A 26,515-nucleotide genomic window follows, 5' to 3' on the forward strand; every position below is an offset into this window, starting at 1 on the left:
AAACTTAAAGATACCCAGTAACAAATCTACAAGATACACAAAATCTTTTTGGAGAAAAATATAAAACATTAGTGAAGGACATTTTAAAAACCTTAGACAAATGGCATACTTCATGGGTGGGAAAAGCTATATTATAAAGTTGCCATCAATTCCCATATTTAACGCATATCTAAGTAAAATGCCAACAGTGTTGTATTTTAAATAGAATTCGAGAATATACTCTTAAAATTCCTAATTACTATAGCTTTATAAAGAGCCTTGCTATCTAGAAGGGCAAGTCCTTCCTACTTATTCTACTTTTTCAAAATTGTTCATATGAATTTTAGGATTAGAAACCTAAGTGATGTGAAAAATAACTGAAGAAACCAAGAACATTTAATCTAGAAAAGCTAGATAATGGATAAAGCTGGGTAATGATGTAGCCAGGTAGGGAAAGAATTAGGCCTATGTATTCTCTAAGACCTTAGAAGGACCAACTGGACAAAGATGAATGCATGAAAATGCCAGGAGAAAGGTTTAGGCTCAGTTTAAGGAAGAAATCTAAGTACGCAAGCAGGAAAAAAATTACGTGACATAACTATAAAATAAAAATATTTACATAAATCATAAGAGAAAGCCAAAGCCTTTACTTTGTAGCTACAAACTAGAGTTTAACCCACTTCAAGTTGACCCATGTCCAGCATGCACAGATTGTGGGACTCCCATGTTAGTGAGGCTGCTTCATAATTGTAATTCAGTAAATGGGCATTAAGTGAAACCTGTGCATCAAATTGTTTGGGTAATGGGGGGAATCCCTTAATAAATAAGACATGGTCTTTGCCTTCTGATCAAAATAGGGTCCTAGGCCGACTGGTTCCAGCATTTGTGAGTTTATCCGCCATCTTGTGAGTGGTGTTACAGAGGAAAACTTTTCCTCAGCCCACTTAGGGTTAGCGATTGGGGGCCTGCGTATTAAATGGAAACTGACAGATTAACAGGAGAAAAGAAATTTTTATTCACATATGTATGTGAGAACACTCAGAAAAGTGGACTCAAATAGGTGGTTAGAATTTGGGTGCTTATATACCATTTTAATAGAGGAAGGGGAAGAGGAGAAAAGATACTTATGGAATAGCAAATGGCTTTTACGAAAAATAAATGTAACCTTAGGAGAATGGATGGGGAGACATGACAGTTTCGTGGTAATGTCTGTCTAGGCAATTTCTTATCCTGGTGTTTACTTCTCCTCTCTGGTGACAGGAGTCAGTCTTCTGGTTGTGAAAGTCCCAGGGAGGGGATTTATGACAGTTGAATTCTTTCAGGAGGCTCTGCTTTTAGGCAAATAAGGGAAGTTCAGAGAAAACCTCCTCTGCAACTGTTGATTCTCAAAGGTCTTCGACTCTAAATAATCTTGGTGCCACTGTGCGTATTGTGGACGCCTTCTCTGGCCACAGAGAAATGGATCCTGAGAGATAGACTGGCAGTAGCTAAGACGGTCCAGCACCCACTTAATAATTTACATGGAGAAATACCATTGTCCTACGGATTTGAATTCATGAGCTGGCAAAGTGAGCCAGATCCCATTCAAAAACTGCTTTAGCGATTTATTACCCAAAGCAACTATAAGAGAGGCACTGGAAATACTCAAAGCCTGTGTAGTCAGGACTGTCTCAAGCAGAAAGGACATTTCATAAAAGAATGTTAGTGGCCCACAGAATTGTCTGGAGACTTGAGAATGGGCAACTTCAAGGGTCCAAGAGCGGCAATGATGACAACCATCTTTAAGTAGAATCAGAGAGTTTCATTCTGCCATCACGGGTAGGCCACCATGGGTAGGTCCAAATTGTCCCTTTTTTCTTTCTATCACTTGCCATTGAGTTCCCAGTCCCAGCCCAAGCTACTACCCCTGGCGGGGCCGGGAGAGAATTCCAAACTGTTTTCCAAAGCACCACACTATTTTATATTTCCACCAGCAACCTGTGAGGGTTCTAGTTTTTCTCCATGATCACCCACACTTGTTATTTCTGGCTTTTTGATGATAACCGTCCTGGTGAGTGTGAAGTGGTATCTCGTGGTTTCGATGGGCATTTCCCTAATGACTAGTGATGCTGAGCATCTTTTCATGTGCTCTTTGTAGAAATAGCTGTTGAAATTCTTTGCCTCTTTTTAAATTGGGTATAATAACTTTTATAAATGCCACTTACCCTTTTATTACTTGCTCTCATCTCTCAGGGATTATGGGGTTGCTCTGTCCTCTGGCCCTTCTTACAGCATCTGATACACTACTGGGTACACAATACATTTTGGCAGTTGCCTAATACATTTAGGACATTACATTAGTACTAATGTATTAGTACATTTGGCGGTTGTCCTTGGGCCTTTGATCCAGTTCAGTTAACCAAATAAGTGGTATTTCTTGGCTTGTCTTCAAAAATCCTAGTTTCAGCGGGCATCCAGGAAAAGGAGGCAAGATACTAATCAAACTCTGGAATAGTGGTTCTAAATAAAGCCTGTAGCCCAGAGTCATACGAGGGTGGGACTTCTCTTTTGTCCCTTTTTATTTTCACTTCATCTCTAGCATCTCTCTAATCCTTTCCCGCTGAAGCCCGCAAGGAGAGGGAACCAGGGGGTGGGGGTGGAGGTACACTGGAGCAAAGATGGAGCCTATTTTTAGGCTTGTTTTTCAGTCATGAAGTGTCATGTTCTTCCCCACCACGGCTGCTGGATTAATCAGGCTGTGCTGGCAGCTGCCAGTCAGGGAGGATTGCCAGCTTCTAGCAGTGATTCTGCCTAATGCCTGAATCGATTTGCACGGAGAGAACATTTCTCTTGCCATGTGGCCCTTGCTTTCCAGGGCAACCTCCCCTGGCCTCCAGTGGTTCTCAATAGGAGAAGGCACAGCTTCCGTAAGCCACGGATCCTGTTTAATTGGATAGGCAAAGCCACCGGCTGGTCTCTTTACCTACCAGCTCACTGGTAGAGCTTCATTGCCATGAGTTGGGTCTTTCTCTTCCGTTTCCTCTTCCTATTCTCCCAGATCTTCCCCAGAATAAGAGCTCATGTGGCTTTGGGAGAGCCCACAGCCTAGGTAACAGGTCATAGACAAGAGTCAGAGCCAGAGATTCTGACCTAAGAGCTTATTTCCATGCTATTTTGAAAGAATCTTCATGGTCATTATTGGCTTCTGAATATCCAGAGACAAACTTCATTCATTCAGAAAATATTTATTGAGCATCTGCTGTGTGCCAGTCACCATTCTAGGTTCTAGGCTTGCCGCCATGAGCAGAACAAAGATCCCTGCCCTTTGGGACTTGCATTCTAGTTGGGAGTGACAGACATGCACCATCGCCACAATATATACAGACATTATATATTTTAGAATATTTAACCTTATATACATACTTAATATATAAATATTAATGTAACATTAAACAAATGTAATTGATAATAATTTTTTTTTATATATGCTAGGGAAAAATAGAGCATGTCGGAGACTTCTTCATGACATACTCTTCAGACCATGCTATTCATCCTGTTCCCATCTCAATCCTTAAGAACATTCCAGGTGTTATGCTGATGGCCCCCCTTGCCCTCCTACCCTGTATCCCTTAACTACTCTCATGGGAAGTCACAGAAACAGACCATTTAGGCCTGTTGGAGTCTTCGAGAGCATGCAGTTAAGCGGTTTTCCACCTTGGTTCTGCTTCACTCTGACGGATGATGCGTGGACCTGTTCCTCTGGGTTCTTCACATCACGCCAGCCACGTTGCATCGAGGCAGAGCCCTCCGAGAACCGGCACCAGGCAGGCCTCTCTGGCTGCAATTCCAGCGCAAACTGTTCTTTCAGGCAGGGAGAGTGACGGTGATGTCCGAGCCAGGGAACTTCTCGTGGGCTAAGCCCACGCCTCTCACAGGTCACAGCTCTAGCCCGGAAATGTCCCTCTCTTTGCTGCCATAGAAAGAATGACATTAAGAGCAGAACTAAAGGCCGGCCAGAACAACCATTAAGAGGAGTAAGAGAATAAATCACAGCAGCCGCAGAAGAAATGTAAAGACCTCGGAAATTGCTGTATGTGGAAGCGGATAGGAACAGTTGCTTATTATCAAGTAATTGTCACATGTCAGGTTTTTGGCACAAAGAAGGAACGGAAGGTCATAACGTCCCTTCTGGACCAGTGGGAAATGAGGATGCGAAGGTAGCTTAGTCCTTTTTAAAATCAGTTACATGAGCTGCAGTTGTTTGAGCATGATCTCAGCATGGAGAGGGACAGGTTTCAGGCACGCCAGGCAGGGGAAGACCCTGAGCGAAGCACTGTTTTCGTGGACTCGGAAGGATTCTTTCTGCTGGGAATGTGTACGTCTCACAATTCCAGTTAAGACCATCACAATTCTGATCCCTGTTGAGAAAATGAAATTAGACTCCATTTAGACCACATTTGGCCTAATGATGTTCACCACCTCCTGGGCCAAAAGATATTCCCAAATGAGCATAAATTGCAAAGTGAGATTAGCTATCATAGAGAACTTGGTGATATCGGGATTATAAAGCACCAGAAGCTTCTAATAAAGAGACAGTTTGTGTTTCAGTTCCATAAATTCTTTATGAAATAAACACTCTTAACCGGAGACCAGTTCAGATGATGCTCATGGAGCCTTCTTACCAGGTCAGTTGTGACTCAGGAAAACCTGAGGGACATATGAGAGTGTCACCGTGACTGCATTCACTTATGTCCCAGTTGGGTTTCTCAGTCTTGGCACTGTAAATATTTGGGGCCAGATAATACTTCGTGGGGACTGTCCTGTGCATTGTAGGATGTTGGGCAGCATCCCTAACCCCCCTCCCCCAACCCCCCAGTCATGACATTTAACCAAAAATAAAAGTTTCAGATTTTGGCCAAATGACCCTGGGGATGTTCCCCCCCCCCCCCCAAGCCAGGCCTTCCTCCACACCCCTCAGCTTTTTCCTTCATTGAGAACCACTGCTTTATGGTGACCAGCCATCTCAGTTTGTCCAGGACTGAGGAATTTGGCACATGGGACTTTCAGTGCTAAAACTGGGACAGACCGTGTAAACTGGGGTGAGTCGATCACCGGGCTGTGCCATTAATACGTTTTACTTCATACTAAAGTTTAAAAGTAAGAAACCAAACGTTTTGGAAAGTCTGTCTTGGGGAGGCGTGGACAGAGGCCTTTCAGGAAACATGGTATCATTCCACCTCGGCATGTTTTCATAAAGATTTTAGAGACCAAGGTCCATCTTTTCCTCAGTGTCGTTAAAGCTGGAGTCGTGATGAGATGGGCTGTTGGCCAGTGGATTAAGAGGACATGATTCAAACCTTCATGCCTTTCTAGAAGAGAGGTTCTTGTTTGACACCTAGTAGTGAGTTTGAGTGACAGACTTCTCCTTAGAATCGAAGGCCGTGTGACAATATGCATCATGAAAGTGACAGACAACAGCGACTAATTTAATTCCATTTTTGTTTGCAGCCCTGATAAATCATTGCTGCAGGGAACAATAAAATTTTACTTTCTCAGACAAAAATGATTTGAATAACGATGCGCTCCGGGGAGATTGAGGTCCGAGGAAAGGTCTGTTAGTGGGCTGAAAACATTTAGAATGGCGTGGTATGGAACTTAGGGCAAACGCCTCCTGCGCTTAGCCTGGTAAATGACTTGGACCAGCAAGGCCTCCTTCCCAGACTAATTAGAAAAGTCTCATAAAATCGTAGCAGCCATGGTAGCTAAATGATTGCATTTTTTAGGGTGTCTCGTTGGAATGGGTAACTGATTATAGTGCTGTGTATCCTGCATGTGTTGGTGAACAAAACAGCTAAAATAAGGATTGCAGGCTCTAGAGCCCTGACCATTTAGGAATAGGAAAAGTCTCAATGTGAATGGAAAATTGCCCGTGTTTTTCATCTTCCTTCCAGAAAATGATTGTTGCTTAGGCATGTGCTTCTGCTGGGAGGCTTTTTAAATGATGTAGGGAACGAATTATGGAGGGAGCAGGGCTTGGGCCTCAGAGTGCTCTGCATGAGGAGCCTAAAGAATCTGGGGCGGGTGCAGAGTAGATGGAACCCCTCCCCCAAGGACAGCAGTGGTGAGCGGGCCCTAAGGCTTGTAGAGAGTCATATGTACTTTTTCAAAGCTAAACAATGCCCAGCCTACTTTGGGGAGATCCTATAATCCCCATTTCCATCCGTTAAAAGCAGAAGAAAACCAATTGACTGTATGTAAAACCCAGTTCTTCCTACACTGCCCATTGACATATCGCTCTGGGGTTGGGGGCAAAAAAGGAGAGAACCCATTTTGCTTCGAAACCATTTCCTGCAAGCCCGCCCGCTGCGATTTCCCCACTCTCGACATCGGCCTCAGTTGCACTCCAGCTTCAGTGACTGCAAAAAATAAATCATAGGCAGAAGCTATAAAAACCCCTGTCAGGAAGCAGCACCTTCCTTTCGAGCAGTGTGAACGTTAAGGTAAATGAGCAGTTACTGCCGAGATGACTTACAGGAGCGAGACATTCTGCGTTAGAGCAGCAAGAATTGCTGTGTGAATCATAAAACTGCTGCAGCCCGCTCCTCACAGCCCCCCTGAGAGTAGTGGTCTCCGTCTGCCGCTCCCCTGACTTCAGGGAGCTTTGATTTTTCCATTCATTTTAACCCTGATAAATGGCCCAGAGTTTTGGATTAGGTCCGGCCAGCCATTGAAAATACATATTTGTCTTTTAAAAAGCAGGTCCTGGATACTGTCAGAACTAAGAGAAACAATTTGAGAAGACATGCAAGGTACACAGTATTTTACTAGGTCTGGTTGTCGTTAAATGCCATGTCCAAGAGGGCTTGGGGATTTGAGGGGCTAGCAGTGGTGCCCAACCCTCCCCCCACCCTTCCTAGTTATATCAGCTCAGAATTCAAACACTGCTTCCTGGTCTTCTTTATTGCCAACGTGAAGCCCTCAGGAGCTGAGAGCCTGCGTCATCTTTTTGGGTCTGATGTACTGCTAGACATCGGGTCCCAGACACTTAGCTGTAGGCACCAGAATAGGAAAAAAAACAAAATGGTAGCATCTGGAAAGACAGAAAACCCCAGGGTATACAGCTGGGGAGTGGGGAGAATAAAAATCATGCAGACATCTTTAAGGACTATGTAATACTGTATATTTAAATACAATATTTAAAGACTTCTCCGGGCCTGGGCTATACTGTCGAGTCTGCCTCTGAAGGGAAACAGAGCAAAACAAAACTTAATAAGCCCTCGGTTTACGAAAGGTCTTGGGACCTGTGCCCTTGAGTTTTCTATGTTTTAAAAATATGTTTTCTGCAAAGGCCTGCATGGATCCCTGCTCCAGAGGCATGGCTGTCAGTGTATCTGCTTCCTAGGGCTGCAGCAACAAATTGCCAAAAACTGGTTGGCTGAAATACCACAGATTTACCCTCTCAGAGTTCTGGAGGCTGGAAGTCCGTTGGCAGTGTCGGTTCCTCCTGGGGGCTCCGAGGGGGAGTCTGTTCTGGGGGAGTCCTTGGTGTTCCTTGGCTTACAGCTTTATCACTCCGACTTCTGGCCCCAGCTTCACATCTCCCCTCTGTGTGTCTCTGTGTATCAAATCTCTCTCTCCTTTGTCTAATAAGGATATCAGTCCCTGGAGTTAGGGCCCACTCTAAATCTTGAGATCCTTAACTTAATTACATCTGCAAAAACTGTTTTTCAAATAAAGAAATTCACAGGTACTGGGGCTTAGGATGTGGATACATCTTTATGGGTGACGCAAGTCAACCGACCATAATCATCAAGGGACCATATTTTGTTTCTCTTAGTATCTCTAAAGTTGCTATTCTCTGTTGCTGTAGTCCATTTTCTAAACTCCACTCATAGGAATTGTTAAGCTGATGTCTGACTCTAAGATTTGCCTCTGTCCCTCCCACACCCCCATCCCTTATTTGAGCTTAAACATCCCTTCATACCACTTCTGCCGTATCTCTCTTAGGAGACCAAAGGCCAGTCTGGCCAAATCCTCCAAACATGGCACCTCTAAGGCACTGAATGCTCATGACCTTGTAAATCAAATCGAAGAGGGCAGGCTTACAATCCCACCGTCACACTGGGCTGTAAGCTTTCACCGTCACACGTTTGAAAAGCAGGTGAATATGCACAGAAAACAATTAACTGTGGTAAAGACCTGCGAGATGAGGAAGGGGTGGGTGGCCCAGAGATCTGATTTCTCTAGCAGTCAATTTATCCAGAAAGATAGGGTAGCACAGAGAGGCTCCGGACAGACTCTGATTTTTTCTTTCTTTCTTTCTCTCCTCTTAGCAAACTGCCGAGTTGGGCTAGAGCTGTTGTTCCCAAAATATTTTATGTTACAGAGAAGGCTTGGAACTATTATCCCTACACGATTACAGGTAAGTCCTTCGTGCAATCGGTATGTCATGGGTAGCAAGAGGATATAACCGTAGTCAGATTTCACTGATTTAGGGTTTGTTATTCAAGCAGGGACTTGTGGGAAAGCCCTGTTAACACCTCCCTCACCCTTTGCCTTCATCCTTTTAGGTCAACACTCTTCCTGGGTGGGGAGGGAGTGGTGTCAAGCTAAAGGGTTCCATCTTCCTCCCTTAAGTGCTTGATGTAGACAGCTTTTGAAGAAGGAACGTGAAGCTCTTTTTAGTGATATTTCTAGAGGTTCCATTATCCTTATTTCTGTCTGATCCATCAGTATTCCCTAAGTAATTTTTGGGTGTGGTTTCTTTAGAAAGTTCTTTTGACTTGTTTTATAGGCCCTCCTTCACTCCCCATCCTCCTCCCCAAATAAACATCTTGACTATGAATTCTGTTGGGTCTCTCTGTCCCAAACTATAACCTTTGAAAATGGATAATTGAAGATCTTTAAGATCATGTTCCCTCTTACTGATCATGGAGAAATGATGACCTCTATGCTGATACTGAGCTAGAAACTGTGGTGAAAAAAAAATTTAGAAGGTTTGGTTTCTTCCCTCCATCACATGAAAATTCTATACCCCACCTGAATGTCATCCTAACAAGCTCCTCTTATTGGTTGTGAAAGCTGCTTTTCACCTAAAGATTCTCTGTGTGGTTAATGAAGTGCTCTACTGGAATTATTAGTCTTTAATTCTGCTTTTATAACGTCAACTCTTTGGTTTTTAATTAGCCACAAACCTGTAGGATAATTGAATCTTGTCTCACAGTCCATATCTGTCCAGCCCCGAAAGTATCATATTTAAGAGTTTCAAGAGCAAACATGGAAACATTCAGTATTTATGAGAGTTTAATTTTTGGAAGGTTCTTTTACCACATTTCTAATAATTATAATGCACCAGTATTTTTTGTTCTGTGGTTTTATATTACATATAAGTATGGTCTAAATCATCATTTTGTCTCTCTTTTTCTTTTCCTGCTTGTCCAAATGAACATCTGGGACCAGAATACACAGTAAGTTTCATTTAATCATTTTAAAATATTCAACCTATGATCAGTGGAGCAATTGGAACTTCTCTTGTACTTCTAATCTTATTAAAGTAATGAAAATGTAGAATAATTCAGAATCAGAAATATTTAAATGTTGGCTATTACAAAGTTATATATAATGCAATAACTTGAATGTTCTCATTTATTCAACAGTGTGAATGTTAATTTGAAATGCCTTGATAGTCACTTGACATAATTAACTTTTGCTTGTATTTTTAAGTAGCTTGACTGCTCTATTTGTGATAGTATACTGTAAGAGAAGAATAATGTCTAGAAATGTGATATTAAAAAGATGGTGGTAGTTATCAATGAAAGATGGGGTTTATACTCAGAGGCTGTGGCCTGATCCCTTATTGGAGAACCTTGAAACTAGAAATACGTACATTCAAACTATTTTACTCAGAGCTCAGGATTGAAAGGTCTCAGTGGCTTGATAAAAATTATTTAATTTCTTCCTGTCCTGAGAGCATCTAGAGTCATTACTTACACAGAAAAATAAAATTAAAAAAAAAAAAAGAAAGAAAGAAAGAAAAGGACCCTATAATATCATTGTTTTGATGTTTTCATGTAGATCATTTCCCTAATGGCCAGCAGATCTAACTTCTATAACAAGACAGTGGTTATCTGAGCTGTGATGGAGTTGAGTTTTTTGATCTTAATCCAAATAGCCAAAAAGAGAGAGAGATGGTAAGAGAGAAATGGAGGGAAATGATTCATCATGTCCTAGGCATGAGTGTGGTACCCTGCACGAAGGAAATGCTCAATAAATGAATGAATTCATTCTCAATGAATTCGCGAATCCATAACTCAATGAATAGTTATTGAACGACAGAAGGAATGCACGAGTCAAAGATAGATTATCACGACAGATACAGCAGAAGCGTCACCAGCTTTCGAGTCAGTAGACCTGTGTGTCCTCCGATTCTGCCGCTTACTAGCTGAAGTTATTGAGTGACCCCCAATAGCCAGTTCTTGGTCCATGACTGTGTTCTCACCCGTTCTTTGCAAAATGAAAAAATAGGAATAGTATTCAGAGTTTTCATAAAATTAATTTGTTAGAAGTCAGAGAACCACTGCTCTAGAACAAGCAACTTAACTTCTCTGAACTAGGTTTCCTCATCTCTAAAATTGGGATAATCTCTCTTTTATCGAGCTATTAGTAGAAGGATTCAGTGGTCTGACACAGAGGTCAGACTTTTTCTGTAAAGGGTTATGTCGTCAATATTTTCTGCTTTGTGGGCCAAACAGTCCCTGTGACTGTGGAAGCGGCCAGGGACAGTATGTAAAGATATTGGCATGGTCACAGTTGCCCAGGCGGCAGGCCAAATATGGCCCCTAGGCTGTAGCTCGCCAACCCCTGATCTAATGTGAAGAAGCTGTTAGCACATAGCCTGTACCTAAGAGGCAGCTAAACGGTGACCTACCAATACTACCCCGTTCCATTGCCTCTAGCAATTGCACAGCCTTCAAGAGGAAGATGGAGGGATCTCTTGAATCCCGCCTCCACGATCAGTTACGCAAACCACTTTCTTTCAAGCCTCCATTTCCTCATCTGTAAGTGGGGACAATGTAATAACTATCTTATAAGGGAGATGTGAAGATTATATTAAATACTCCACATGAAATCTTAGCCTGGTCCTTGGTGCATGGTAAATGCTCAGTAAATGTTTATTATTTCTTGTGCAATACTAGAAGCTGCCACCGTTAAAGTGGAAGTTCTGTGGGCAAATGAATGAGACTATATCTTGGGGCCCTTCGGCACAGACGGGGCTCCATTTATGAGACTGGACAGTCCTAATTGTCTAGGATATTATTTAATTTTATTGATACCTGATGTTAACCCACTTTCCACTTCTCAGCTTGTACATAGACTTTCCATTTGAAATGTAATCGATAATTACATGGACAAGCGAATTCTGGTCCCTATAACTACCCAAAGGCAGTTATTTGCCTGGCAATGCATAGAATTAGGTCACCTTGACTTGACCCCAAACTGATGGCTGTTATTCTCCGTAAGCCCGCAATACTGCAAAACGTGGGTGATTAACAGAAAAGAAGTCTGAAAAATGTTTACTGATACTGTGTTCCTTTTTTAAGAATATGTATTAAAGCACTGAGGTTCTGAAAACAGTGCAGCAGAATGAAAATCATGGTTCCTGACAAAGCCATCCCCGTGGGGAGTCGCCCCCTGAGGCAGCCCTCCCACGGGGCTCTCCTGCCAGCCCTGGGACAAGAGCCTCGGTCTCCTGTGCCGACCTCCGTGCAGGCCACGGAGGGATTCTGAGGGCCCCTTGGCCTTTCCTTCTGCCCGGCCTCTGCCCTACAGCGCTCCTACAGTTCTAATCACATAGTTCCGACTTTTAATTGGTTTTATTTCCGTGCGAGCAAATTTGGGGACAAAACATAAAGGAGTTAGTTATAGTTGTAAAGTCTCCTGCTTGCCCCCTCCTGTTTGACTCTAAGTATTACCTGAGGTCCTCTAGCCTCTCATTTCTCTTTGTTGTTCTCAACTCCTCCCTAAGGCGCAGTCCTCGGGGAAGAGTCTTAGGGCCGCCATGACAAAGTACCACAAAAGGGGTGCCTGAAAACAACAGAAATTTATTGTCTTACAGTTCTGGAGTCTAAAAGTTCAAATCAAAGTGTCAGCCCGATCATGCCCCCTCTGAAACCTGTAGGAGAAGAATCCGTCTTGGCCTCTTTCTAGCTTCGGGTGGTCCCAGGCATTCCTTGGCTTGTGGCAGCGTAAGTCCAAACGCTGCCTCAGTTTTCACATAGTCGTCTTCCCTCGGTATCTATGTCTCCATGTGGCATCCTCCTGGCTGTGTCTCTCTCATCTTCTTATAAGGACACCAGTCCTATTGGATTAAGGACCAGTATGACATCATCTTAACTTAATGGCAACTGCAGTGACCCTAGTTCCAAATAAGATCACATCCTGAGGAACTGGAGTCATATAATGGCGGGGGTGGGGAGGGAGGGGAGGCAGGTTCAACCCGTAACGTCATCTTTCAGTATTAGCTTTACATTTATTTCTTAAGCACCAACAATGCATAAAACATTGTGCTAGAAGGCTTCGTTGAGCAATAACCCCTGCCCTTGAGGGAGTTACAATCTGGGAGTCACAGTCAAAGCCTGGGAGTCATCAGCATGTCATGGGGTTTTCTGGAGGCAAGATGGGACAGGCCATCACTCAGCCCAGGGGACAGGCTGCCACCAGACCTGCCCACTGAGCTGGATGAACTCTGAGAAGGGCTGATGGGAGAGGTTCAGACCAGAGGGCAGAATGAATGGCCCTGGGGAATCAGCCAGACAAGCAATTGCAATGTGAAAGGAAGTGCCCTGCCTCCTGGATTAGAGCCTTAAGCTTCAGTGACAGGACCACAGTCCTCAAGAAGCGGTATAGGCAGGAGGACCAGGACGTAGCCATCTTACAATGAATGGGTCAGATGAGATGATCACGAGATGCTGGGTCGATAAAGTTGCCAGCTTTAGCGAGTAAAAATACCTACTATCCTGTAAGTTTGAATTTTAAGATTAACAGCAAATAGTTTTTAGTATATCCCAAGTATTGCATGAGATATACTAAAAGATGCTCATCTTGTATTCTATCTGGTAATCCCCTTGGGGGAGGGGTGGCAGTAGGGAAGAACTGGTCTCAGAGACCAAAGTATGAAAATCAGGTTGTAGGAACAGGGCACATCGAGAGGCCAAGGGAGAGGGGCAAGAGAGAATTGTATAACTTAGGAACCTGTCCTGCAGTTGACATGCCACATTAACTCAGGCCAATCAAGTGACCAGTCAGAACAACTTCAGTACTTCTTGCCTCAGTCAGGATTGGCTCGGGAGGTGAAATGGATTGAGGAGGGTAGCGTTGGAGAAAGTAAAGCGAGAGCAGATGAATACATAACTGTCTGTGTTTCGGGGAAGACCCGTGCTAGGTGTTGTCGTTGAAATGCAGAGGGTTGTGGAAAGGAGGGAGAAATTCTGCCTGGGAGGAATACAGGAGGATTTCTCGGAGAAGGTAGGATTTGAGTTGGACCTTAGGAATAGTAGAACTCCCACATACTGATGCCTGCTCTGTCTTAATCTGCTCAGGATGCATAACAAAACACCATAAACTGGGCGGCTTAAACGACAGACATTTATTTCTCACAGTTCTGGAGGCTGCAAGTTCAAGATCAAGGTGTTGGCTGATTCGGTTCCTGGTGAAGGTCCTCTTCCTGGTTTGTAGAAAGCTGTCTTCTTGCTGTGTCCTCACCGGGCAGAGAGGAAAAGCAAGCTCTCTGGTCTCTTTGTATAAGGGCACTAATCCCATTGCGAGGGCCCCGCCTTCATGACCTCCTCTAAACCTAAGTACCTCCCAAAGGCCCCCATCTCCAAAAATCATCACATTAAGGGGGGGCGGGGCTTCAACATGTGGATTTGGGGTCAGGGACACACTTCTTACATAGCATGCTTATTCCAGGCCCAGTAGGTAAGTGATGTCACTGGATCCTGGCCACCTGGACACATGGAGGCCAGGTCAGAGCAGCTGTGAATGTCAGGTCAAGGGCTGGGTTTAATTCTCCATAAGGAAGCAACATTGTTCCAGGCTAATCCACTTTTATTTTCCATCCCAAATATAGGACAGCTTTTCTTTCTGTCTCTCAGTGACTGGGGGATCTGGGTTGATTTCTCTCGGGCTGCAGGTGCACTCACTGCCTCCGCTGACTCGGGTCGGCCTCGTTCTCACGCTCTCTGCCCGCCACAGCCCAGGCGGGGGGCCCGCTCTTCTGACTGTAGGTTCTGCTCCTCGGATTTATGACAGATGGTTTCAATTGTCTTCATCTCTTTTCCTGTTTTAAATGCTTTTTCACTGGTCTCTTGATCCCCTGATCCTTTAATCCTAAATACCTCTTCTTGATGTTATTCCATTTTCATATTTCCTGTCTGTGCCCCAAAGCAAAACTTCCCCAATGCCAAACTCCCAGCTTGGGTCACCCAGCCCTACCCTCCCTCATGGAAGCTCAGGGGCTCTCACCGCTCTAGACAGGTGTCTGTTCCTAGGATTAGCCCAGAGCACTATTTGTCTATTCCTAGGATGTCCCAGGTCTTTTATCTGACTGCCCAGTCTGTTGCTGAGACCTCATGCTGCCCTCATGTGTGACAAAATCCAGCCAAGAGAACTTTCTATTTAAGGTCATCTGGGGCTTCGACATTATTACGGTAATAAAGACATAAAAGCTTTTTTATCACTGCGAATGATCCTGTGTGTTTAGGATTATGTGGAAATGCCATTTGCCCAGGAAGTGGGAAAAATATCTTTAGCTTGGTTATAGGGGAAAAAAAAAAATCTTAATTATACAGTTTTCCAGAGGACAGACCATCTAACCAGGTCTTCATAACCTGCTGGTTCTTCTGAAGTTTGTAAAGTCACAAAGGAAGGTGCCGGAGGAGACTGGCTGCCTTCCAGAGTCGCTGGTTTTGTTTTTCCAGGGCTAAAAAAAGGCGGTGCTGGGCTGTGAACACAGCGCAGCAGCATCAGTTCAGCCGCGGTAGCAACGAAGGGGGAAAAAAAGACTTTCTTCTCATTTGTAAGAATTCGACAGCCTAAGCTATAGTAAGTCAACAGCGAGTGACCTAGAATATACAGTTGCTATATATATACTTGGTTGCCACGACCTTCCCACTCCACCAAAACATCTTTTAATAAGAATCTGCAGAAGAGGCGATGACGAAGGGGAAGCACATTTCTGTTAGAATGGCTGGCTGTTACCCAGGGAGCAAAGGTAGTCGTGGGCTGTCCGGTGTCACTTGACATTTTAATGAACTGGTTGAAAGAGGTAGAAAAAATAAATTGCAGCAGACCAGGGAGAAGGAAATGGCTCTGGAATGAGAACCTCAGACAGCGTTGAGCCACGAGGAGAGACGGAGCCATTCAGGATCGGTTTACTCGAGCCTGGGAAGAGTCACGGCTGCTCGCAGCTGAGAACGGGTCGTCAGTCACCCCAGGTGAACACGGGTCATCCTCCCACGGGTGGCAATAGAGAGAGAGAGATTGAGGTGTTTTTCTGAAAGCAGCTAACTGTGCCGGGTAGGAATCTCACTCGCAATCGTGGCCTCATCAGCTTCCTGGACAATTGAGTGAGCTGATGAGTTCTGGCCGCCATTCCTCTCAAGCCCTCTCTTCCTTCTTAAGTTCCCCCTCCTGTACCCTCTGAGTCCCCACCAAGGGTTTTAATTACAAAATGAGGAAATAGGTACAAGTCCAGGAAAGATACACTATTATTCCAGCACTCTAGGATTGATCTTGTTTGGAAGGAAAGCAGAGGACAATCTGGCCATCTCAACTACCGTGTAAGCTAAGAGAATGGAGGTCCCTATGTGTTCCTTTTTGGGGGTCACGGAGACAGGGCTAGGGAAGGGGGTTAGATGATTAGGAAATGTCTTTTATCTCCACATCACAAGTAACCCTGAATATCCAGAGCGTACATTAATTGGCGTGAAGAGGGGGTGAGCAAAGAGAAGTATTCCTTCTTAGAAATGGGGCCGCATGAGCTGGGACCCGTTAGGGCCCAGGCCAGAGAAACAGCCCTCCAGTTGGAGGTGCCGGTGAGCAAGGTGGCAATTAGGCCAGAAGAGAACCCTCCCGGAGAAAATGGTTGAAGTCTTCGAAGACGTGGGTCACAGCATGAGGCTTGTGTCGTAAATAGAGCCAGAATGGCCAAGTCCAAAAATCTTCTGGATTCAAGAGAATTTAGATGGAAATGTTCTAGAACCATTTATAACAGTCATAAAGATGATGCACAGCCCATTAAGTAAGGGAAACACCGGGTCCTGCACTTAAACAGATTCGTTATTGCGGGACTTCTTAGAGCCTTTACTCTTCTGACGTACACTGTGAATCTCCGAAAGGGAGCTGTAGTGTGCAACGCTCTCCACACTTATTTGTCCATGGGACCGTGGATTTTGCAAAGGCAGTCTTCTAAAATTTAGCGGAGCTCCAGAAGCTTCTCTCAGGGTCAGAGCCATTACGTGCCCTCTAAATAGGCCAATAGATCAATTCTATTTCGGTAAATGTTATTTTCTCTTAAATTTCAGTGGGCTAAGACAATGCCTCAAGATTATTATTACTCAGGTACCAGAGTTTTCCGAAGAACTCCCAACAGTAATGAATTATTTTAAAAGATCTTCAGGATTTAAGAGAATTTAGATGGAAATGTTCTAGGACCATTTATAACAATCATAAAAACGATGCACAGCTCATGCATTCTGGTTTATTTCAATTTAGAAAATGCACTAGCTGTACGGGTGAACCAGTTGCAAAACAAATCACTCACAGATGTTCCTTGATTCTTGTGCAGAACTGGAACTAGTCTCCACGGCTCAGCAACCCAGTCAATTGGTACCTGGTGAAGCAGGAACCTTGGAACAGTCAGTACTGTTTGTCTGATTTAACCCATTTCCCTTTGCTCTACCTGTTCCCAAGCTCTTCTTTGTACTTCAAAGAAAATTAATTCAGCCATTTCGTGGGGAGAGAACAGAAGACAAAATCTGCTTCTCTACCCTCTATAGCATTTTTAAATTGTTCGCATTTTTTTAAACATCGCTAAGAATGACTTTACAGATGGCAGTCATCAGAGAAAAAAAAATATTTGTTTAAAGGAATTTTCAATAGAAGATTTTACTAGGAAATTCTCCTTTCCTTTGTTTTCTATTTCCTACTTGTGTTACTGAAAATTAGATTTCTCTCCTACAGTTTATTAATGAATATGGAGTGAGTTTTATTTAGTTCAAGTTGGTGAGGTCGAAATATTACAACTGGAAATATTTTGTAGGGCAGATTACTTTCTATACAAATAAAATAAAACACATATGGTGATACTGAAATAGTTAATGGTAGTGATTAAGTAAAGTAAATGCAATATGGTCCCATCATTTTTGACTTTTCTAATCACTAAGATACTTAGAACTACATGATAGTATATATTTAAGTGTGGAGACTGCTTAACTGATTAAGAGGTGATTCATACAGTTTTTAACTTAGAAGGCTTGTAATCTGAAGGTTTCCTACCTAGCCATATGCCAGCCTGTATTTGGGAAGTCACTCCAATTCATTCCCATCTCTATTATTTGCCTGCATTTCTTTTTCATTTGATGCTGTGTGCCTGTTTCTTTAAATTCTTGTCCTGCCTTTATTGTGTGTAGCTACCAGTATTTAAGAGCATCTTCTGCTTATTTCTGCCTTAACAGGTCCAGCCCTGGATTGCATGAGCCTGAATTAGTTTCCCAGCTCGGTTTTCATAGAAGCCCCTCTAGCAAACCATGTCCCCATTGAGAAAACATACTTTCATTCACGTCCTCGCTCCCTCCCCCTCCTGGCCTTGCTTTTCCAGTGAGTTGCCGTTACTCAGCATGTCAGAGGATGGGAAGAGGCTCCATCAGTGAATGAACTAATGAGTGAACAGAAGCCTCAGTGTAGGGTGCAGGCTGATGAAAAGCAGCAGGGAGGCTGACATTCATTCCCTCACTGTGGGCTGGAATACAAACAGCTGTTTTCCTGCTCTGTTTGCCTGCTCTGCCTTCACACACACCCCGCCTCTCATTCTTCCCCATGTCTCTTTCAGGTCCCGCCATTCTTCTTAGACACGTTTTCCTTCCTATGCATTCTATTTTGGGAATTCATTCTCTGGTTCCTCCTTATCTCTAGTGTTTACATGCAGTTCCTATTCTTTGCTTTAAGATTCTTCTACTTTTTTTTTTTTAATCTCCACTTGAGTTCCTTTTCTCACTTTTCTGGAATTATGTTCTTTCCATTTTTTTTTTTTTCCAACTACTTTGTCACTGTTAATACCGATGCTATCTAGACATAAAGTCGTATGTGGCCCTTGGAACCCGGAACAGCAAAGGAAGCTCAAATATCCCCCCTTATTTCCCTTGCATCTTTCCCTTTATGATGACTGGGATTGATTAGATGGGGACAGCCAGTCAGACACCTTCTTGAAATTGGTATGTGTATTAAAAATCTTCCATTTACACAAGAGAGAAGTTTATGGGGCAAATTTTCTATCACAATGGAAGGATAGAAGGATAAAGGAAATTGAAAAATACTTTAAGATCTAGGGTCTACCAACTGCCTATACCTAAAGATTCACCACCCATAGTCTCCTATTTTACAAACAGAATATAAATCTTACACCCTAGACCTGATCTCACTAGCCCTGTGGAACATTCTGGATGTACGTCTCCTGGTCGTGAGATGTGGAAACATTTGCAAATCCAGTTTTATTAATGATCCCATCTCAAGCTGAAATTCCCTGTATGGCCTTAGAGTACCTTTAAAATGATAACAAAGAATATAGTACCAGAAAAATCAATGTCTTCAGAGGAATTCCATTAGAGAAAAGGTCAAGTCTATATAGAGTTTAATGTTCATCGGTAGTAGACAACACATGTTGCATAGAGTCAGAACAAAATGGCCAGAGAAGAACGCATCGAGTTCCAGGTGAAAGCTCAAAGGAAATGGTCTTTTCAAAGTCCTGTAAATACTTTACCTACCTTAAGCCAGCTTCTCAGCTCTTCCATTTAACTTTCTTGATTCCAAGCCTCCATGTAAAGTTTGCTCTCAAACATGGAAGGATTCCGGCTGGTAATCTAAATAAAGCACTGAGTTATTGGGCTCAATGATTACTTTTTAAACTTTCCTTCTCATAGTCCAGAAGGTTCCATGTACCCGCCTCGCTGGCCACCATGTCCCTGCATAACATTTTGCTTGAAGTAAGAACTCTGATGTCATTTAAAAGTGGCTTGAACTACTGAACTGTATCCCAAATCTTGCCCTGTGCTAAAACCCCATGAAGAACACTTGAAGTAATGATTCCCAAACTTGCAAGATTTGCACTACCTCCATTTACTTGTCAGTACTCTCTATGATATACTGCTTGCTCTTTAAGTTAAAGTGGACTAAAATTGAGAGAATTTTTGGAACATCTCATGACTTCCGTTAGGCTTAGCATAATTACTTTGGGATATCATTGATGTGTTTATTAACTCTTTATTGGATTTGCATCTTTTCGGCTTACCGAGAAAGTAGATATTTATTGTAAAATCCAAACATTATAAAAATGAGTATCATAGAAAAGAAAAGGGCCTCATAATTTCCACTGTTCTCTTCCACAAGAATATTTTGGTGTCTATTCTTCCATTTTTTGTGTGTGCATACTTTTTTTCTTTTTACAAAAGTGGGATCATCCTGTTTTACACTTTGGTTCTTTTAATAGCTTTAGAGTCCACCACAGTGTACTTAACCAATCTTCTACAGATGGCTTTTGGGTTGTTTTCATGTCTTTCAGGGCCAAAACTATGGTAATGAACACTTGTTCATTTGTAATATTTTTTCACACCCTTCCTAGAGTTCTGGGAAGGATTTTAAAAGCACTTCCACAATAGGAACTAACTTAAGCCATCATATTTAAATTCAAGGTTTAAAGATGATTGTGTTATTCATTCACAGATACCAGGGTATTTGGGCATCTAAAGGAACATCAGTATGAATTCCCTAAATGAATAATCATTTCCCCAATTTATCTTTTGGTTAACTCCTATTTTTCCTTCTTTGGGTTTATTCGAAGCAAAGCACACCTGTCATTTGACAGATGCATACACACATTTTTTCTTTGCTCTCAGTGGCCGCAGGACATACTGAGAAGCAAAGCCTGTGCCTTAGTCGCCATTACCCCTGACTGACACTCAACTCCACTAGACATACTTGTGTACTTTCCTTTTGTACTCAAGAAGCAACAGGACATAGGATCACAAGCGTGAACCACAGAGCCAGACAGCCTGAGCTGAGTCCGAGCTCCATCATGTAGATGTGTGGTTTGGGGGCGTACTGCCCAGCTTTTCCACGCCTTTATTGCTTCATCTGTAAAATGGGGATAATAGTACATCCCTCATAGAGTTATATGAGAGTTGATGAGTTAATAAATCAATTATCATATATCTAACACTTGAAACAGTGCCTGATGATAGTAAATACAGTAACGATACTATTGTCATTATTTCCTCGGCATTGGGTTGTGTCTGTCTGGCCCAGAGCGGACGTGGAGAACATTGTGTTTACCTTAGATCATTGTTTTGACCCAAAAGTATTCCAAAACTTCCTGGGGTTAAGAAACACTTGGGCATTATGTGGAGAATCTGGAACCCTCAGCCAGTCGCCCTGAGAGGAGCCTAGAATGTGTTTTTAGCCAGGCCCAACAGATGAGGCATCATTAAACGAGTTTTAGAAATATATCTTTAGAGAGAATGTGATTTTCATTTTGCTTTGTAAATTGGTATAGGGTAGAATTAATATCCATTAGCTTACAGTTTTCACCATGCGCTGGGTGCTGTGGGAGTATAGTACGTCAATAATGATGATCTCTTCAAAGTGAATGGTGCACATTTTTCCAGAAGTTTTGCTATTGCATGTTTCTGAAGGTCAGAACACCGAGAGCCTCAGGCTGGTGTCCCATGGCCAGTTCTCTACAGCCACCGTCCCCCTCTCTCCCTATGCGTGGGTGGAGGCTGCAGTGAGGGCTGCCAGCACCACCCAGAATCTGACTGAAATTCCCAGTGCGTTTGCCCCTTTCTCTTTAAGACTTGCTTACATTTAGTTTTATTCTCATAAGTGTTTCTTATTGCCATAGCAACCCTAATCAATCACCGGGCTAAAAATAGCTCTTTCATTTTCCAAAGCATGTCTGTAGTGAATTGAAAATCCAGCTCTGCCATGCATTTTGTATATGCCGCTTTCATTTCCCGACACTGAACCTGGGTGTGCTCGTGTCTGGAAGTTATTCTTGCAGAGGCCCAGGTGCTTCACTCATCTTTCCTGGCCTTCTTCTTCCCGATGGCAAATTCCCTCATCACTTCTGAGAGATGAAAGTACATGCATTTACATGTTCATCAAAGAACCATCTCTTCTGCACATTTAGTTTTAGTTGCTAGAGATTTCACGGGTACCTGATGATCATTTTAGAGAAAGAGGTTCGTGCGGTGGATGCCATTGGGTTTGGAAGCAAACCAAAGATGCACGGATGACAGCAATACTAATAAGGCTCCTCTGGCTTGGGAGAATCTGAGCTAGAAAATCAAAGAGGATATGACAGGAGATCTTTTGCTTTATTGCCCTAATTTCTCCATGACGCCGTTATCATTGTTAGCGGGTTGAGGGCAAAACAAACCCTGGATGTAGTAAAGTGAATATTCGTTATGGTTCTGGCCAAGCTATTCTTCTAGTCGAGGAGAGAGAGAGAGAGAGAGAGAAGGGAAAAAAAAGGTTTTTCATGAGAAAGAAGATTGCAGATCCAGAGTGGGCCCAGGGGAGGGGCTGAAATGACTCATGATGTCCCCCAGGCTCCAGGGGGTGAGGGCACTTCGCTGCCTCTCCCCCTGCTTTATCACGATGCTCTAGAGTCATTGCCCCATCCCTCTGCCTGTAAGCGAGGTCATCTCGTAGGAACCCCTGGGGCTCCCAAATGTGGTTTTTCTAGTGCTATTTCTTAACCTTTCTGAGCCTCGGGTTTTGTAATAAGGCTGAGTGAACCAGCAGGCACAAAGCCTTTAGGTAAGAAAGTTCGTGGAGATCCCAGGAGCGTTCATGCTTTCCTGCATGAAGTTGGCAGGGCCTGGCAGGGAAGTTGATCAGAGGTGCAGGGAGAGGAGCTGCCAGTGCTTTAGGGAAAGGAGGACAGTGAGAGGACTGTCCTAGAAGATACGATGACATGCCCTCAGCAGTGCAGCAGGTCAGAGTTCAGAGCAAGACATCCAGACCTCCTTTGTGGCTTGGCCACCATCCATGTCATGGGAGACCAACCAGGTGTCCTCCTGTCGCTCCAGCAGGCCCACAGCCTCCCAGCGCATCCTCGCACATGTACGATGGAGGACCTGCCCACTCCTAGTTCTGTTTTCTCCCCCACTTAGCCTGCGGGACCTCCTGGGATAGGTAGGGTGCAATGGGATGGGCCAACAGGCCTCAAGTGACTGTCCTGCCAGACACTTCCAGGCTTTGGACATTCATTCTATCATTTAATCCTCACTCCACAGCAGTAAGGTTGGTGTTGTCCCCATTTTATAGTTATGAAAACTGAAGCTCAGTGGGGTTCAGGAATTTGCCCAAAGTCACACGATTTGTGAGAAAAGCTGGGATATTAACTAAGCTCTGTTACATTCCAAAACCTGTATTCTTTCTCCTGAACCACCATACTTCCTCCCTGTGGCCGGGCGCATGCTAATGGCAAGCTTAATGGTATCAGTTACCAGTAAAGGTCACGCTGTTCAGTGAGCAGTGGCCATCGATAAAGCAGATGACATCATAGGTGAGATTACTACGTTAGAAAGAGTAAAAATTCTCCATTTCCCTGGATATGTTCAAACCTCAAAGCGAGTGATATTTTATTCAAATGAGAGCCACGTAGGAGATTCGGAAGGGAAGCAGTGATTGGGTTCTCGAGGCTGAGTGTTGTTTTCGTGTTCTATTGCTGGATAACAAATTTCCCATAAATTTAGTGACAACACACATTTATTATCTCACATTTCCACTGAGGCTCGGGTTAGCTGGGTCTTTGGCCTAGAATCTCACCAGGCTGAAATCAAGGTGTCAGCCATGGCTCCAGTCTCGTCTGAGGCTCAGGGTTCTTTTCCAGGCTCACTGGTTGTTGGCAGGATTCAGTTCCTTGCAATTGTAGAAAGGAATTCCCGATTTCTAGCTGGCTAGCCTCCAGGGGCCACTCTCAGCTCCTGGAGGCCTCCCTTAGGTTCTGGCCACGTGGCAGCGTACATCTGCAAAGCCAACAAAGGAATCTCTGCTTCTTCTAAAAATAAGTTTTATGTAATGTAACATAATCTGATCACTTTGGTAATCTAATCAAAGGAGCTGCTATCCCATCATATTCTCAGAGGGGAGGGATTATACACGATACGTATACCAGAGGCTGGGAAACTTGGGGCCATCTTAGAATTCTGTCCACCATGGGTCTTTTAATCTTTCCTTCATGTCATTGTGGGCCAAGTGGGACTTTAAGCATTCAGAGTGCCGTAGAGAGTGTAAGAGTCTTCTGAATCCCTGAGACATCTTCCAATTTCAGCCAAAGGGTGACTCTCCTGACACCCGTCTTCTTGCGTCATGTTCCAGTTTGGTCATGTCAGGGCTCCCAACGTTTTTCCCATTCCCACACTCCTGACAGTTCCCTTAGCTCTGCGGAATCCCCTTTAACCAAAGAAATGTTTTGAAATCTTTAGGGGACAATTCATGTCTCGAGAATGTCCAGGGTTGGAAGGTGGGGTGCTCCCTTCTCACTCTGGATATCTGAGAATGACTAGGTTGGATGGTATATTCCTAGCTGGAGCAAGCCCTTAGTCACAGGAAGCATCTGAAAACTAAAGGAGATGCTTTGGTGTCTAAATAACTGGGGCGACTGTGACTTACTCCATTCCTAATGGCAGCAGGGTATAGGGGACGAACCTCTCTAGAATAGCATGGGAGCTTATCACCTGGTTGGTGAGCCAGACATACAGACAGATGTGATGACGGGAAAAGAGATAAAGGCTGTGACAAAGGTACAAACAGTGCTCCCCGCACACATGGGATAATCATTCTGAAGGTGTATTCAAGATGGTCTGTAGTGAGATGTCGGAAGGAAATTTGTCATAAGAAAAGAAGAGGGCGCAGAGACACACAGAGGAAAGAAAGTGACAGAGGCAGCCATAAACCAAGGAACACCCAGGACCAACAGAAGGCTGGAAGAGGCGAGGAAGGGTTCTTCTCTAGCACAGCACTGCGAACACCTCGATTTTAGACTTCCAGCCTCCAGAACCGCGAGAGAGGGTACATTTCTGTTGTTTAAAGTCGCCCAGTCCCTGGTAGTTTGTTACAACAGCCCTCGGAAACTCATACAGTGCAGGAGAACATTTGACTTCAATAAAGATCTTTCAAGTTTGACATTGCCCATAGAATCCTTATTGGGGATGGCTAGCGGGCGACTGGATGTGTGAGAAGAGCAGTTGGGGTTAGAGATGTCAGTTTGGGAGAGATTCATAAAAAAAATGATCACGGAAAAGTCAGGAGTAGATGAGATCGCTGGGAAGAGAGTTTGGAGCAAGAAAATAAGGTAGAGAGCAGAACCCAAGGGTCCACCTCCATTGAAGGGGTGGAGGAAGGAAAAGAAGGCTGAGAAGGAACTGCTATTAGGAAGGAGGAATTGTTCTGTCATATCCAACTGTGGAGAGTTCTACAGGGTGTGGGTGGAGAAGCCATGCTGGTTGAGAAGTCCTTGATAATCATTCATTTCCATACCTCATTGCACTGGTTGAGAAGAGGTGGGAGGTTAAAAAAAAAAAAAGTAGAGGCAGGAATCCTTGACCCCTCTTTCAATAGAGTTCGATTGTGAAGACAAAGAGAAATGGGATTGATGGTAGATGGAGAAAGAAACACAACGAAGGGAACTTGATGCTCATTCGTCTTTTTAAGAATATGACGCTTTTCATTATATTTTTAAGCCGCAGGAAGGAAGCCAGGAAGAAGATGCAAATAATCGATGAAACAAGTTTCCAGACAAGAGACTCAGAAATATTTTTTGCTATGTACCCACTATGTGCCAGGCACTGTGCTAGGGTTTAGCTGAAAGATTTCGTTGATCTTCTCCATACTACTACAGAGTAGAGAAGGATAGTCCCCTCTCTATAAATGGGGAAACTGAGGCTTAGAATGGTAAAATAATATGCCCAAGTCAGTACATCTGGGATTGAGACCAGGTCTGCTGACTCTGTGTCTTCAATTCTTCTCATTATATTATTTTCCCCTGGAGAGAAAGCGATGTCTTTCTCTGATTCACAAAGAATAAGAAGTAGCATAAAAATAAGCAGATTTGAAGTGGAGGAGAGGGAAGTCGTAGGTGTTTCTGTCACATCTTCTGTGTCCTCATTAAACAGAATCAAAATTCTCAGGCATGTAGAAGTAAGAGTGAAGCCAAGCAGGGGTCTTGAGGGAAGGGATTTAGGAAAACCTCGGAGGTAAGATGCAGTAGGGAGCCAGCCAGGGAGAAAGAACAGAACTTGCTTAACAGTTAAGGCTTCACAAGGATTTTTAGGGATGGCAGGTTGAATCTTTAGGAATGCTAACCTGCATAGGGAAGCAGAAATTTATCTCAACATGGGTATCCCACCGGAAAGATTTTAGTGACAGCTCTGAAAATGCCCCGAGTCGTAGATACATCTGATTTTTAACTTGACACGCCCACACACTGAGCCATCAGAGGTCCCCAAGGAATCATCAGTCCCTAACCACTACGGAAGGAGAAAACACTGACCGGCCCAGAGTTGACCTGACTAATTCAGGTCCTCCCACTGCCTTGCCCAAGCCAGGTGCACTCCCAGCCCCTGGCAGAGTTGGCATTCTGATATGAAAATAACCTAAGTCCTTGACTCAAAAATAACATCTGCTAATTTGCATGAGAGCTTTGCATTTCATATTTGGGCTTAATATCCAAATGCTAAGATTCATTTGTTTGACCTTACTTAAGTAGTTTAGAGGTTCAACCAGTAAAAACTCCTTGCAGAGTTCCACCCTGCTGCACCAGACCCAGCTCCCCGTGCTGGATGGATCTGTTCCTCCGCCACCTGGTACTGGGTTTGCATTGGATTGATCCTCATATGAATTATGGGTTAAAAAGGACAAATCTGTTTATCTGAGGCATGTTATTTTTAAAAGAGTCTCGGGCAGGTGCATCACCCAAAGTTCGCTTGTCGATCAGTCGCTCTGCTGTGGGCCTCTGAGCTGCCTCAAGTCCTCCAGGGTCTCAATTCATGACAAGCAGCTCCTCCTTGGAACTCCCTGGGACTGGGCATGATGGCAGCAGGTGTGGAGTGAGAGGCTGGAGAGGAGACAGAAAAGAAGGTGTCAGTGAATAATTGCAGGGCCACCTTCTCCATAAAGGCAATTACTGGGATTGATTGTTTCCATGTTTCCTTAGTCACGGTTCAGCTTGCTTGTTTCACTCGGATTAAGACAGATGAATGCCGAACCACACAGGCGT

General features: G+C 43.7%; 1 protein-coding gene across 4 annotated transcripts in view; it reads left to right on the plus strand.

Moving 5' to 3' along the window:
• PITPNC1 (phosphatidylinositol transfer protein cytoplasmic 1) overlaps positions 1-26,515 on the plus strand; it is a 219,402-nt gene that overhangs the window by 118,917 nt on the left and 73,970 nt on the right. For all 4 annotated transcript variants that reach the window (XM_039859239.1, XM_039859240.1, XM_039859238.1 and 1 more), the window contains 2 exons: positions 8,292-8,380; positions 9,418-9,425. In XM_039859239.1, the coding sequence (XP_039715173.1) occupies positions 8,292-8,380; positions 9,418-9,425 (97 nt within the window). The remainder of the gene's footprint in view (positions 1-8,291; positions 8,381-9,417; positions 9,426-26,515) is intronic.

Source organism: Pteropus medius, unplaced genomic scaffold, assembly GCF_902729225.1.
Source record: "Pteropus medius unplaced genomic scaffold, Ma_sr-lr_union100, whole genome shotgun sequence".
Classification (NCBI taxonomy): domain Eukaryota; kingdom Metazoa; phylum Chordata; class Mammalia; order Chiroptera; family Pteropodidae; genus Pteropus; species Pteropus medius.